This window comes from Leuciscus leuciscus (genome assembly GCF_965113295.1).
Source record: "Leuciscus leuciscus genome assembly, chromosome: 22".
Taxonomy (NCBI): domain Eukaryota; kingdom Metazoa; phylum Chordata; class Actinopteri; order Cypriniformes; family Leuciscidae; genus Leuciscus; species Leuciscus leuciscus.
In genome coordinates, this window is record NC_138746.1 from 32,094,463 (window position 1) to 32,109,313 (window position 14,851).

Sequence of the window (14,851 nt, forward strand, 5' to 3'; positions counted from 1 at the left end):
CTTGTCTGTTGTGTCATGTTGTAATTGGTTTATTGTTAATTGTTCACAGTTTCATCATTTCATACATACAATGACTTGATTGCACCTTTTCTATGATGAGCACGTTATTCATTTCTGAAATTAAAATTCATAAAGTGGGCATAAAATCAAAGCGCTATACAGCTGTCCTGATATTTTAATCAGTTATATTATTATTTATTATTTTATATTGTCATGTTTTGGGTGTTTGTTTCTTGTTCCTGTCTTTTGTCTGTCATGTGATCCCCTGGTTTTAGTCATGTGATCCTGCCATGTGTTCCCTTGTCTGTTGTGTCATGTTGTAATTGGTTTATTGTTAATTGTTCACAGTTGTCCCTTGTCTCGTCATTAGTCCTGTATGTATTTAAGCCCTCATGTTTGCCCTGTGTCTTTGTCGAGTATTGTTTGTTATTTGCCCTGGCTCCAGTATCTTGTTTTCCTAGTCTTTGTTCCTGTTCCTGTTCCTGTTCCTGTTCCTGTTCCTGTTCCTGTTCTAGTTTATAGTTTCCATGCCTCGTCATGTTTTTGTTTTATGTTTACATTTACATTTACATTTAGTCATTTAGCAGACACTTTTGTCCAAAGCGACTTACAATTTAGGACTAAATTAAGCGAGTCATTGTGAAGAGGCAAAAACAACGCAGGAAGTGCTCAAAATACAAAGTTCAGGCATTGTTCAGAGTAGCATAAGCCTGATAAGGGAGGATTAAAGGAAAAGGAGGTTATTTTTTTTTTTATGAGGTTAAGTGCTCACGGAAGAGATGAGTTTTCAGCTGTCTTTTGAATGTTGTCTGGGATTCTGCATTCCGGATGAGGGTGGGGAGATCATTCCACCAGCATGGAACCGTGAATGAGAATGTTCTGGAAAGAGATTTTGTGGCTCTCTGTGATGGAACCACGAGCCGTCGCCCGTTGACCGATCGTAGGCTTCTGGTAGGGATGTAGACTCGTAGGAGCGAGTGAAAGTAGGAGGGCGCTGAGCCTGTGATAGATCTGTAAGCAAGCGTCAATGCCTTGAACTTGATGCGAGCAGTGAGTGGTAGCCAGTGCAGAGAGATGAACAGAGGAGTGACGTGGGCCCTTTTTGGCTCGTTGAAGACAAGACGAGCTGACGCATTCTGAATCATTTGTAGAGGTCCAGCCAGAAGAGCATTGCAGTAATCAAGCCTAGATATGACCAGGGCCTGGACGAGAAGTTGTGTTGCATGCTCAGTTAGGAAAGGCCTGATCTTCCTGATGTTGTGCCATGCAAACCTGCATGATCGAGCTGTCTTTGAAATGTGGTCTGTGAAGGTCAGCTGTTCATCAAATATTACTCCAAGATTTCTGACCGACCTTGATGGGGTGATTGATGATGAATCTAGCTGGATAGTGAAGTCGTGCTGTAGAGACGGATTGGCAGGGAGGACGAGAAGCTCAGTCTTTGCCAGGTTGAGCCGCAGGTGATGTTCCTTCATCCATGCCGAGATGTCCACCAGGCAGCTTGAGATCCGTGCAGCTACTGTGGGATCATCTGGTTGAAATGAGAGGAAGAGCTGTGTGTCATCAGCATAGCAATGGTAAGAGAAACCATGTGCCTGTATGATGTGTCCCAGTGATGTGGTGTAAATGGAGAAGAGGAGGGGTCCAAGAACTGAACCCTGTGGTCAGTTGATGTGCTTTAGATACCTCACCTCTCCATGTGACCCTGAAGGACCTACCTGTGAGATAGGACTCGAACCAGTGGAGGGAAGTTCCTGCGATGCCCAGTGATGAGAGGGTGGACATAAGGATCTGGGGCCTCATTTATAAAACTTTGCGTAGGATTTGCGTCAGAAGTGGCGTACGGATGAAACATAGGACGTGCGTACGCACAGACATATTCGGATTTATAAAACCGTGCGCACGCACATCCTACGCAGTTTTCCCTTAATAAATCACAATCAATTCTAAATGTAGCGCAGCTTTTGCGGCTTCATGTCACGCCCGTAGATGCCCATAAATAGTCCGTGAAACGCCCACAAGTTAATATTCATTGATTGCGAAATCATGGCAAACACAGAGAGGAAATAAAAAAAAAACGTAACTTCACTCAATGTGAAGTAGAAGTTATCGTTGGCGAGGTGGAAAAGAGGAGTAAAATGTTGTTTGGAGGGCACAGTGTGGGCATTACTAATGCCAAAAAGGCACTTGAGTGGCAAAAGGTTGCAGACGGCGTAAATGCTGCAGCCTCACAACCTCGACCGTGGCCGAAATAAAGAAGAAATGGTCGGACATCAAAGTTGAGGCAAAAAAGCGTCTAGTGCATCGCCAGAGTTGAGGCATACGTCATACGTTATTTTATCAAAAATAAAACAAACTAAAGGCATATGCATGAATACCATGATTCCGTAGCTGATGAAGAAATGTTTTACTATGAAAACAACTTTCCCCAGTGGACAATTAATACATCTATCTATTTATCTATATCTCCCTAATTATCTATCTATCTATCTAATTGCATCTATCTGCTCCGCCAGATGGACACATTGACGAGAATATCAGTTTTGTACATTATTTCGTTCTGTTTACTATATTATTTATGAGGATGAATTGCACAACATGCCAATATTATTGCAGAACATATTTCACTTTTCTTTTTGCAAATATGTGTTAATTAGCATTTCTGTTGTAATTTTCGTTTGATTTTGTTTGTTTTACACTTTGATCGATCAAACGGGTGTTCGTGTAGGCTGTTAATTGTAAGACTTGCTTTGTAAAGTCTTCATGTTATTTATGAGAGGCAGTATTGTCATTTTTTTTACACAACGGTCTAAAGTTTCACACACTTTGACACACTTTCACGTGTTTCTTCCGTCTGCCGACGGTGTCGCCATTTCTCATTTCACCCGTTTTTGTGCGTACGCCTGGGTCAGAGCTTGCGTGAAGGACCGCACATTTTCCCGTCAAGTTTGCTTTTTATAAATACCAATTATTGCGTAGAGAGCGGCGTACGCCTTCTTTTGTGCGTACGCAACGTTTATAAATGAGGCCCCTGATGATTCACAGTGTCGAAGGCAGCAGACAGATCCAGGAGAATGAGGACTGAAGATTTGGAAGCAGCTTTTGCGATCCGTAGGGCTTCTGTGACCGACAGTAATGCAGTCTCGGTTAAATGCCCTTTTTTGAAGCCAGATTGGTTGACATCCAGCTGGTTGTTCAGAGACAAGAAGGATGTTACTTGGTTGAAAGCAACTCGTTCAAGTGTTTTCACAATGAATGGTAGGAGAGAGACTGGTCTGTAATTCTCTACAAGTGATGTGTTTAATGTTGGTTTTTTAAGCAGTGGAGTAACCCGAGCCTGCTTGAATGCAGTAGGGAAAATGCCAGTATGGAGGGATGAGTTGATGATGTGTGTGAATGCAGGTAGAAGTGTGGGAGAGATGGCTTGTAGAAGGTGTGAGGGGATGGGGTCTAGAGGGCAAGTGGTAGGATGACTGGAGAGGAGAAGTTTAGATACTTCTTCCTCGGTTAGTGGAGAGAAGGAGGAGAGAAGGTTATTGGCAGTGGGAGAGGTTGGTCTGGGTTCCTGTGTGTGTGGAGCTGAGAACTGACTGCTGATAGTTGTTGTTTTGTTGGTGAAGAAGTTAGCAAAATCATCAGCAGTTAATGAGGAGGTGGGTGGTGGTGGACAGATGAGAGTGTTGAATGTCTTGAAGAGTGATCGTGTGTTAGAGGAGCTGTTGATCTTGTTGTGGAAATATGAAGATTTGCGGCATGAACATCAACAGAAAAGGAAGAGAGGAGAGATTGATACATACTCAGTTCAGATGTTTCTTTTGATTTGCGCTATTTCCTCTCCGCTGCCCTGAGTTCGGTCCGGTGTTCACGAAGAACCTCAGATAACCAGGGGTTAGAGGGAGTAGCGCGTGCATGCCTGGAGGAGAGAGGGCAGATATTGTCTAGAGAAGAGGTTAGGGTGGAGCATAAGGTATCCATTACGGTATTCACATTCAGAGATGAGACATGTGAGGGTGAGGGAAGAGAGGATGACACAGCAGAGGAAATATGGGAGGGAGAAAGTGAGCGCAGGTTTCGTCTGAAAGTGACTGGTAGGGGGGTTGGTGGTGCACGGGTAGAGAGTTGTAGATTGAAAGTAATGAGGAAATGATCTGAAACATGGAGAGGTCTCACCAGAATGTTGTCTGTGATGCAGTTGCGTGTGTAAACCAGGTCCAGTTGGTTGCCTGATTTGTGAGTACCTGTGATGATGAGCCATTTGAGTTCGAAGGAGGCTAGGAGAGAGATGAAGTCTGTTGCAAACGGCTTCTCTAGATGAATGTTGAAATCACCAAAGACTACAAGTGGGGTGCCATCCTCAGGGAAAGAGGATCCAGCTCCTCTACAAATCTTCCCAGCTGACATGGGGGGGCGATTATATGACTACAGTATGGATCTTACTGGGAGTTGTAAGTGTAATAGCATGATATTCAAATCAGTTGTTATTGCATAGAGAAGAGAGAGCTGAGTTTTTCCAATTGTTAGAAATGAGAAGACCTGTACAACCACCCCTCCCAGACTGACGAGGGGTGTGAGAGAAAGAGAAGTTGTTAGAGAGAGCAGCGGGGGTTGTTGAGTCTTCTGGACGAATCCAGGTCTCAGTCAAGCCCAATATATTAAGAGTAGATTGAGATGCAAAGGCTGGAATGAAGTCAGCTTTATTGACTGCTGACTGAAATTCCATAGACCCACAGAAAGAGAGAGAGGTGTGTGTGAGGATGAGAGAATGGGACGCAGATTAGCAGTATTGTGCTGCCAATTTGCGTGATGATAGAGCGTTGTCAAGAGACAACAGGAATGTATTGAAAGCACATGTTGAGTAAGGGGAAACAAGATAAAAGTGGGATAGGAAAGGGAGAAGAAGATAATTAAGTACCTTACTGGTGTCCTTGCTCGGTGGAGTCGCACATGTAGAGTCGATGGTCTTTACTCGAGTCGGTCTTCACACGAGGAGGCTGAACACGAGAGTGTCGGCGTGCAAACTACATACATGTTTAATCTTGTGTTGTAAATAAATTGCGTTTGGGTCCTCACCTCAACTTGCCTCCAGTGGAATCAGTTGTCACATATATATTTAGAAATTGTCATTACTAGTAATATTATTATTGTATTTTTGGAAAATTTGAAAATGGTATACAATATATATATATATATATTTTTTTTTTTAACAAATGAATTCAAAGAGTATATTTTTAAGAACTTGCCATTTTTAAGAACTTTATCGACTGCATTTTGATCAATTTAAAGCCATCGGCAGATCAGCTATAGCATGAAAAAGGCAGATATAACAAACCGAGTTTATTAATCAACTGCAAGAATGCACTGAGTTGTATAATGTCTGTTGCATAACCCAGCATATTTCTAATATGCGTAAAATAATTAAATACTTGCCAAAACAAAATGAAATCGGTACAAAATATGGTTTGTCAGCATATATAAAGTTGATAGCAAAAATAACCTCTGAAGGTTGTCAAGTCTCATTTGTATTTTGTATTATTATTATTATTATTATTATGTTTTTTAATCTTTGTTCCTCGCTTATAATGTTGGCCTGTTGAATGTTAAATTAATCCAATCCATAATTTGATGATGCAGCAATAAACTAGCTAATTTACCTTAATGCATGTGTTTTTTGTGGTTTGCTTATTTAAAACATGATCAAAACAATAATCAATTTTAATAACAAAAGTTATAAGTATGCAAGTGAAAAAATTCCTGTCGGACCATCCATAGTTTTTAACAGAATGTCCTTTCCTTTATCATGGACACTCTTAAAGCTGCAGTCCGTAACTTTTTGGGGTTAAAAATGATCCAAAATACATTTTTGAGCAAGTACATAACCATCCAGTGTTCAACACTATCTGCTTGCCATAGCTCGATTCAAAACGGTAAGCTTGTAATAATGTTTTTAATTCCAGTGGTACTGGTGGATTTCCGCGGGAAATTCGAGCGTGTCTTTGTGTCATTACGTCACATCTGTACACATAAAGAAGGAGTCCCGGCTAGTAGGCTGTGAGTGTGAGGATGCTGGAGGTGGAGATTTATAGCTTTTTCTCACAGCCCTTGATATAATTAAAATGATCAATTTAATGGCGGATCCAGAAAGGTTCAAACGACAATCACCAACTGTAGATTCACCCGTTGTAAAATGCAAAAGACCTCCTGACTTCGGAGCGGCTACAGAATAAAAGAGACTGCAACCGGGCCCATGTGAAAACAAGGATAAATATCGGAAGGGCATTAAATGTAGTCACGCAATGCTGATGTTGTTAACATTAACAATTTGAGAACAAAGTATAATTTGCACGGTTTGACGTGATATGAAAAGCGATCGTTAGATTTAATCAGCACGATTTACTGCAATGCTTTTTCCCCTTAGTTGGTCAGAACAAAAGTGGATGTAACTTACTTGTTCAGAACATTTTCCGGTGAAAATTCTTATGTTGGTCATACTTCCAAAAAGTAGAATCTGTGATTGCGAATGCCAGGATCCACACCGGCGCGGTGACTGACAGCCGCACACTCTCCTCAAAACATCGGATTCATCCGCGCTGTGCCGTGCCGAGGCACAACCCACATAAAGTTGATAATTCCGCGAAGAACTGCAATTGCAGATTTCGAACAGAGATGGCGAAAAAAAAAGGAAAATCTACGGACTGCAGCTTTAAATGTCCTCATTTAAACTCACAGATCCTCATTTTAAACAATATTTGGCAAGTTATTCTAATGCGGGAACTCTGTATCCCACATCATTGAATTATGACTGTAGGGGGAAAACCTGCTTATTACTGCTGTTTCATCAGTGCACATTCATAAGGGCTTTGAGACAAAAACTGTAACCAGAAACATTTGCTCTGTTGCCCCAAGTCTCATAACTAACTAACAGTGACACTTCTTAGCCTGCAGTGTGAATGCAGAACAGCACAAACCCACGTCTCGGCTGTCATAAGCCCCATCCCTCCGTAATTCTGCCCGCGGCCCGTTTTATCTTTCGGCCCGTATGGACTTTCTGTCCCAGCGCGTGGGCATCATTCCCACCTCTCCACGTTCTGCCGTGTTTGGGAAGACTGACTGACACGTCGCTAAGCTGCACCTGCCTTTTCTTTCCGCTCGCGGTGGTCTTCGGCGCTGAGAATCTGTTTGTCCGCTGTCTCAGTGCCAGTGCCGCCCCGTTCCTTTGCCAATCTTGTGATGCGATTGGCTCTTAACATCCTCGGGCCTGAAACGGGTTCCAGCTCTTCTCATCTAACTCTCTCCAGAGAACTTGCTGAGGAGGAGAAGACGGCAAAGTTTATGCTCTCGCTGTCAGAGCTCTTCATTTGGGCCTTTGGAGATATTGGACTTAGCAACACTTTCAGTCAAAAACATTCATCTCAATCTACAGAAACTCCTAGCTTAAACACCCTGCCTTGGCTTTTAACAGATTTACTGTATGATTTAGACGCTTTTACACCAAGATCTTCAAAACCTACATCACTGAATTAGGCCTTTAGGGGGAAAACCTGCTTATTGTTGCTGTTACAAGTTTCTTTGTGCTTTGAACATTAATAGAAAATAACCTTGGCTTGCATCTCTCAAGAACGCAATTATGAGAAATACAGTTTTGATTAGATTGCTGGCATTATAAATATCTCAATGTGCCCTAAGGCTTTAATTAGTAGTTTTAATTATAATGTTCGGGGTGTTCCCATTGTAATGAAACCCCCAGCCCCACAGATATTACATTTCACACTTTACATTTCAGAATTCATATTTGTCTTACGACATTGTGTATCAAGTTGAGCTGTGAGCTTGTTCTTAAAGGAAGGGTTCACCAAAAAATGGCAATTATTTAATAATTTAATTGCCTCATTTTGTTCAAGATTTTTATGTTATAATTTTTTTTCTGTGGGACGCAAAATAAGACTTTTTGAAGAAAGTGGGCTGTTTTTTTGTTTTTTTTTTAACAACTGCAGCTGTCAAGCTCCAAAAAGGACGAACAATATCATAAAAGTTGTAAAAGTAAAATTTGCTTTGTGTGACGGAGAAGGCTGAAATGTAAAGATATACTGCATTTCGTTATTCTGTGAAAATCTTGAGTGCTGCAAAAACTACTGGAGAAATTGTGTTATTTAAAGACCTCCTGTGGTGTTTATGTCTATGTGGTGTTTTTAATATGCTTTAAAGGTGAACTAAGTAACTTTTTTTACCTTAACTGAACAGCTTCGGAGTCATTGGAATGGTTATATTACTTATTTCGGGTTGAATGGTGGTCGTTTCGCACCCCCCTGGTGCCCGTGAGCGGAAAATACGCACTTGCAACTTTGAGCCGGCGGGCCGCCGCGTCAGGAGGTCTCGCGTGATATCAGGTCTCGCGATGTAAACAATTGCTTTACGGCCAAAAGAAATCTGCTAAAATGCTGTCATTATTGCGCTCCCTCACGCTGTCCGAACCCGAATGAAGAAGACGTTTTAAAGAACGTCCCATCTGCTTTGATGTCGTTGATCTATAGCCTCTGGTGTCTGAGAATCACCAACGACAGTGTTGTCAAATATCTATTCCGAAGCTGTGGGGGGAGCTCTAGAGAGAAACCTGCGAGCAAAAAGCGAGAATACAGCGAAGAGGTCCCGAAGTTACTGAGTGCTGCTTTAAGACAAACCATGTGCAAATTCATAAGTCAACGCCATTGATAAGTATTTTCTCTTTAAAAACTGCAGTGAAAAAAAGACGGTTTCAAAAACGCGGCCATACGTCACAAAATACCTTGCCCGGTCACGAGGGGGGCGGGCTTTAGCATATCATTAACTGAAGCAGGAGAGTCTCAGGAGATGCCAGGTTATCCCGGTATTTTTTCTGTTGATATGAAAAATCAGGTAGATTTAGCGATATAGTGGGTGTATGATGTATATTACGATGTTATGATGAACTATATGCCTTTCTCCACTGACGTTCTGAGTTGTTCAAAGCGTTTCTGATGATTGTTAGAAGGCAGACTCAGATGGTGAACAGGAACATAGTTTGTGTAACATTAGCAAAACATTATTAGCGGTTTGATAACATAGTCAAGCAAAAGGCTAATCATATTAATCACCGTTATGTGTCCGACGTTGTAAAGACAATACCATTGTGCAGCGTTTACCTCAGTAGGTTGGCCGAGTGAATCTGTGAGCTGGTGCGAGTGAGTAGAGGCGGGGCTCATTTGCATATTCATAGAACCGTGTATACTAAATATAACTGTATAACTAAATGAGTTATATTCAAGCTATTTTAAGGTTATAAGATTAATAAGCAAGTACTTATTATATAAATAAGATTATTAATATTTTTTCACAGGAAAAAAACATTTAAATATGTCATTTTGGGAATCAAAGTTGAGTTTTGAGGCATACAATTATTGACATGGGGACTTTAAAGTCAATAGTGAATAGTGCAATAGTGAAGTTAAAGTAATATATGTAGCCTTGATAAATCTCAGAAGACAAATAGGACTATTTAAAAAAAGAAAAATTATTCCAGGATATGAAATTGCTCTGTGTCTCTCTCCAATTTTGTTTCGATTTTTGCACTGGCACAGCCCACATAATAATACCTCATGTGAATTATCCGGTAATCATTGGCTGCGCTTGGAAAGGTCAGCTGCAAACAGGGTCAACTTTGAGCATCGCATTACAATGCTTCACCTGCTTTCAACACGGTGTCAGGGGTGATGCTGAGGCTTCATGCTTCACTCCACACACTTCAACACACTGATACAACACTGACACAAATCACATTAGAAGCCCTCTATAGTTGGGATTAAAGACTATTTATTATTTAGATGTTAGTAATATTTTGAGAAGGAGTGAATGTGACGCAAAATACATCCTGACAATTTTTTAATTAATAATTCAATGGGGTTTGTGATTTTTGCGACAGAGTTAACAAAGTTTGAATTGTGTTGTAATGTTATAGCAATAAACTCTACATAAACATGAAAATTAAATTGACAAACTAATGTAAAAAATAAACATGTTAATAAATGAAATTAAGAATAAATAAATAAATAAATAAAAACAGCCAGAATGCGTAACGTGGTTTACGTAACATGGCTTCATATTTATCCTCAGTTAAGCTGTACTCTGACTAGTTTATGGTCGATTATTGGTTTGTTTACAGTGTTCAGTGAATTAATCTCAGTCATTTTTTTTATACTCAAGACAAACTTTGGGGTCAGTAAGATGTTTTAAAAAGAAAGGTCTTATGTTGAACAAGGCTGCATTTATTTGATCAAAAATACAGTAAAAACAGTAATATTGTGAAATAATTTTACAATTTAAAATAACTAGTTTCTGTGATGCAAAGCTGAATTTTCAGCAGCCATTATTCAAGTCTTTAGTGTCAAATGATCCTTCAGAAATCATTACAAAATGCTGATTTGGTGTTCAAGATTTCATATTATAACATTTCATATTTCATATTATTATTAGTAGTATTATTATTTTTGAAGTGTGGAAGTATTTTTTCAGGATTTTTTGGCAGAGAACAGTATTTATGAGAATGGCATTTATTTGAAATATAATTATTTTGTAACAAAACAATGTAAAAGTCTTTACTGTCATTTCTTTACCAATTAGAATTTTAGTGTACAGTAAATTTCCCATAAACTATTTTCTATATTTATTTATTTTTTAATAATTTGGATTATATATATATATATATATATATACACACACACACACACACACAGTATAAAAAATACATCTGTAAAAAATAAATCTGCATTGTTTATCCTTTTGATCTTTCATTCAATTTTTTTTGCAATAATCTAACCTTTCATTGAAGTAAAATAATTGAAAGTGCAGGGGAAATCACATTATGAAATAAATATTTTTTCTCCAAAACACGTTGGCCACAAATATTGGCACCCTTTTATTAAATACTTTTTGCAATCTCCTTTTGCCAAGATAACAGCTCTGAGTCTTCTCCTATAATGCCGGATGAGTTTGGAGAACACCTGACCAGAGATCAGAGACCATTCCTCCATACAGAATCTCTCAGTTACACATTTTTGTGTTGATTTTGAGTTTTTGGATCATTGTCCTGATGGAAGATCCAACCACGGCCCATTATAAGATTCTAGCAGAAGTCGTCAGGTTTAGATTTTTTATCTGTTGATATTTGATAGAATCCACAATGTCATCTATCTGAACAAGATGTCCAGGACCTCCAGCAGAACAAAATATGCCCACAACATATAAGATCCAGCAGTATATTTAACCGTAGGCATGGGTACTTTTTATCCTTGTGTGCACCAGACCCATCAAGCGTGTTTGCTGCCAAAAAGCTCTTTTTTAGTTTCATCTGACCACAGATCCCTGTACCGTCTGAAGTTCCAGTCGTGTCTGACCACTGAATATGCTGGAGTGTGTTTTTGGATGAGCGAGGAGGATTTTTCTTGAAACCCTCCCAAACAACATGTGGTGATGTAGGGGTTGTTTGATTTATTTATTTATCAATCTCTGCAATTCTCCATTTGTGATCCTTGGAGAGTCTTTGGCCACTCAAACTTCCTGGCAGATTCGTAACATCTTTAGTTGATTGGAACTTCTTAATTATTGCCCTGATGGTCAAAATGCGGATTTTCAATTCTTTAGCTATTTTCTTACAGCCACTTTCTATTTTGTGAAGCTCAACAATCTTTTGCTGCACATCAGAACTATATTCTTTGGTTTTACTCATTGTGATGGATGATTAAGGGAATTTGGCCTTTGTGTTTCCTCATATTTACACTCCTGTGAAACAAGAAGTCATAACCAGGCAATCTCATGTTCCTAGTCACCCTGGTGTGCTAAAAAAAGGTACATATTAATGGGAATATACTTCAGAGATATTTTACTCGTACAAAATTCTAGGGGTGTCAATAATTGTGGCCAATATTGTGTTTTGGAGAAAAACATTTGTTTCATAATGTGATATATGTATATATGTATATGTATGTATGTTTGGATTGATAGATTTTAGTGCTTTAAAAAGTCACATGACATCAAAGTGTACTGTATTTGTGCAATGTGCCTAAAGTCTAAATGGTTAAACCAAATATGTTTCTTATATAAGCCAAGATTTGATGTCGCTGTGATTAGTTCTCTGTTTCCTGAGTATTTGCTGTGTGTGATTCAACTCTGTTTTCTCTGGATGTGTGCCATGTTTGAGTTTTCATTGACTTCAAATGTCTATAATTGAGTGTGGTGAACGCAAGCGCAGTCGACCAATCAGGCGCTGTGACTCGGATCTGTGTGTGTATCAGATGTGTCTCTGCTGGATACAGGAAGTAGAATCCTCACAGCTGGCTCACACACACAGCCCTCTTTGTTAAACACTAATGTAATTAAGGCTTTGTGGGACTGCGATGTTGATTCTCCTCCATGGAGGAAAAACAACCGTCCTGAGAGGGTGGGGAGGTGAGACTGATGTGAACAATGCGGGAGGTGTGTTGTTGAATAATTCATCTGCGTTTTTCTCATTAATCATTTACACTCTCAGTGGCGTACGCGTGTGTGTGTGTGTGCGTTTGTTTTGAGCCGACGCGTCGGGGGTCTGTGTGACCTTTCCTTGCTGTCTCTAAGCAGGTGTCTTCGTGTAATCTCCGGGCTCCTCCACCACGGCACGCGTTTCATCCCTCCTTCCCTTCTCCTCCTCCCGCTCCCCCTGTGGGCGAGTAATGATTTTCTTAACCTTTTCTCTTGCTTATTAAGGGCCCTGTCAGAATGTTTAAATGCTTATGCTAATCAGGCACGGTCGGAGTCGGGCGGGGTGGGGGGGAGACGTTTTCCCAAAACAATTATGGATGGAGAGAGTGTCTTAATCTGGCAGAAGGACAAGGAAGAGTGTGTGACGGAGGTGGCAGGTATAAAGAAAACGGTCTGATGCTGCTGGTTTTTAAAGGGATAGTCCACTCTAAAAAATATTTTTATACACTGTAAACAAAAATTACATCCCCAAGTCAAAAATTTCAAGTGACCGATAACATCTAAATTTTTCAATTAGTCTGACGTATTATTTCTCATTGAGCCAATGTTAACAGACTATTGCAACAAGAATTTCACTTGGGCCAATTGAAAATTTAGATGTTATCGGTCACTAGAAATTTTTGATTTGGGAGGGTTAGAATTTTTTTACAGTGTATGTATTATCTATAATTATTTAACCTGCATTGTTATTTTTCAGTAGATACTTACAAAAAGGTCATTTTGGAATTTTTACGCAGCACTATGTATGGTTTTTTTGGTTGTTTTAAGAGCGACTCTCAATATATGTAAAATAGATAAAGATTCTTCAAAAAGTCGCTGTTTCAAGAGAAAAAACCAGATTGGAATGACATGAGAATAAGTAAATAATGACAGAATTTTCACTTTTTTGGTGAAGTACTTATTTATTTACTCATCCTCAAATTGTTTCAGCCCTGTGTGAGTTTCTTTCTTCTGCTGAACACAAAAGAAGATATTTTGAAGAATGTCTGTAATCAGAAAGTTGATAGACTCCATTGAAATACTATTGAAGTCAATGGGGTCCATCAACTGTCTGGTACCAACAATCTTCAAAATATCTTCTTTTGTGTTTAGCAGAAGAAAGAAACTCACACAGGGCTGAAACAATCTGAGGATGAATAAATGGGGATATAATTTTCATTTTTAAGTGAACTATTCCTTTAAGGCAATAACATTGTATTTGGGAAATCAGAGTTAGAACAATTAGCGTTTGCATTTCAAGGTCTTTGGAAAAACGTGTCTGTGGCGACATTTCTGTAAAATGTTTTTGGTTAAAATTTGGTTTGTATGTTTCACAACACTTTCAAAGTTAAATGTCCAGTTAGAGGCGCTAAAAGTGTGTTCATTTTATCCGAAACAGGTGAACGTGAATCTGGTTGTTGGTGGTTGTACGTTTCGCAGCAGTTAGGAAATTAAATGTCTGGTAAGTGGCACTAAGATTAAATGCTGTATTGTAATAAAAAATATCGTGCCACCTACACTAAACTCTGCCATAAACCTAACCGATAATGTTAACAAAAGCAAACTTGAGATATAAACGCATTTTCTTAATCAACCGTGCCATTTTATCGTGGTTGGTATTCATGGGACGCGTATTCGAGTGCTCTGCATCACAAGTGCAATGTTAGTTACCTAACGTTTTCTATGTCAGAAAAACCAAATCCATGATTTACAAATCATGCACTATGGTAAGACTGTTTTGAGGTCATAACCTAGTATTTTGCAAGGAACTGCACAAAAATAAGTCTTTATTAATCGATAATCTGACCACTAGTGTTCATTTCAGCTGGTAACTGCAGTGAATTGTATGTATAGGTACGTTTTAGGAGTTTTGCAAAAAAATAAAAGGTATAAAGGCATGTTTTTCCAGTGAGCCAATGTTCAGAGTTTTTGATCCGTTTCTCTTTGCGTTAAACTGCCCTTCTGTCTTGTGACCCTTCTTTCTATCTTACTCTATATTCCTCATCACATTCCTACCCTTTACTTGTCGTCCAATTACCATAGTCGTCCTCATCTTCCTGTGACTGATGTCCATCATCTCTGTGATGTTGTGTCTGTAGGGGCCGTGCTGCTGGGATGACGTCCTTCTCCCTAACAGGATTCATGGAGTATGTCAGTCACAAGACTGTGATGGCACACTAGCGGTGAGACAGCAACAATTTTGTCATATGATTATATTAATTATTCTATTGCCACTTTCTTGAATAAAAAAACACACCTTAAAACTGGCTGGGAGACCAGCAAAACCAGTCTAAACTAGCTAAAACTGGCTGGGAGACCAGCAAAACCAGCCTAAACCAGCTAAAACTGG

General features: G+C 39.5%; 1 protein-coding gene and 1 long non-coding RNA gene across 4 annotated transcripts in view; both read left to right on the forward strand.

Annotated features, from left to right (window-relative positions):
• prkn (parkin RBR E3 ubiquitin protein ligase) overlaps nt 1-14,851 on the forward strand; it is a 384,030-nt gene that overhangs the window by 81,300 nt on the left and 287,879 nt on the right. For all 3 annotated transcript variants that reach the window (XM_082154627.1, XM_082154628.1, XM_082154629.1), the window contains exon 5: nt 14,601-14,684. In XM_082154627.1, the coding sequence (XP_082010753.1) occupies nt 14,601-14,684 (84 nt within the window). The remainder of the gene's footprint in view (nt 1-14,600; nt 14,685-14,851) is intronic.
• LOC309487133 lies at nt 83-5,656 on the forward strand. Its single transcript, XR_014201774.1, has 2 exons — nt 83-1,460; nt 3,434-5,656. It is a non-coding gene; the product is annotated as an uncharacterized lncRNA (long non-coding RNA).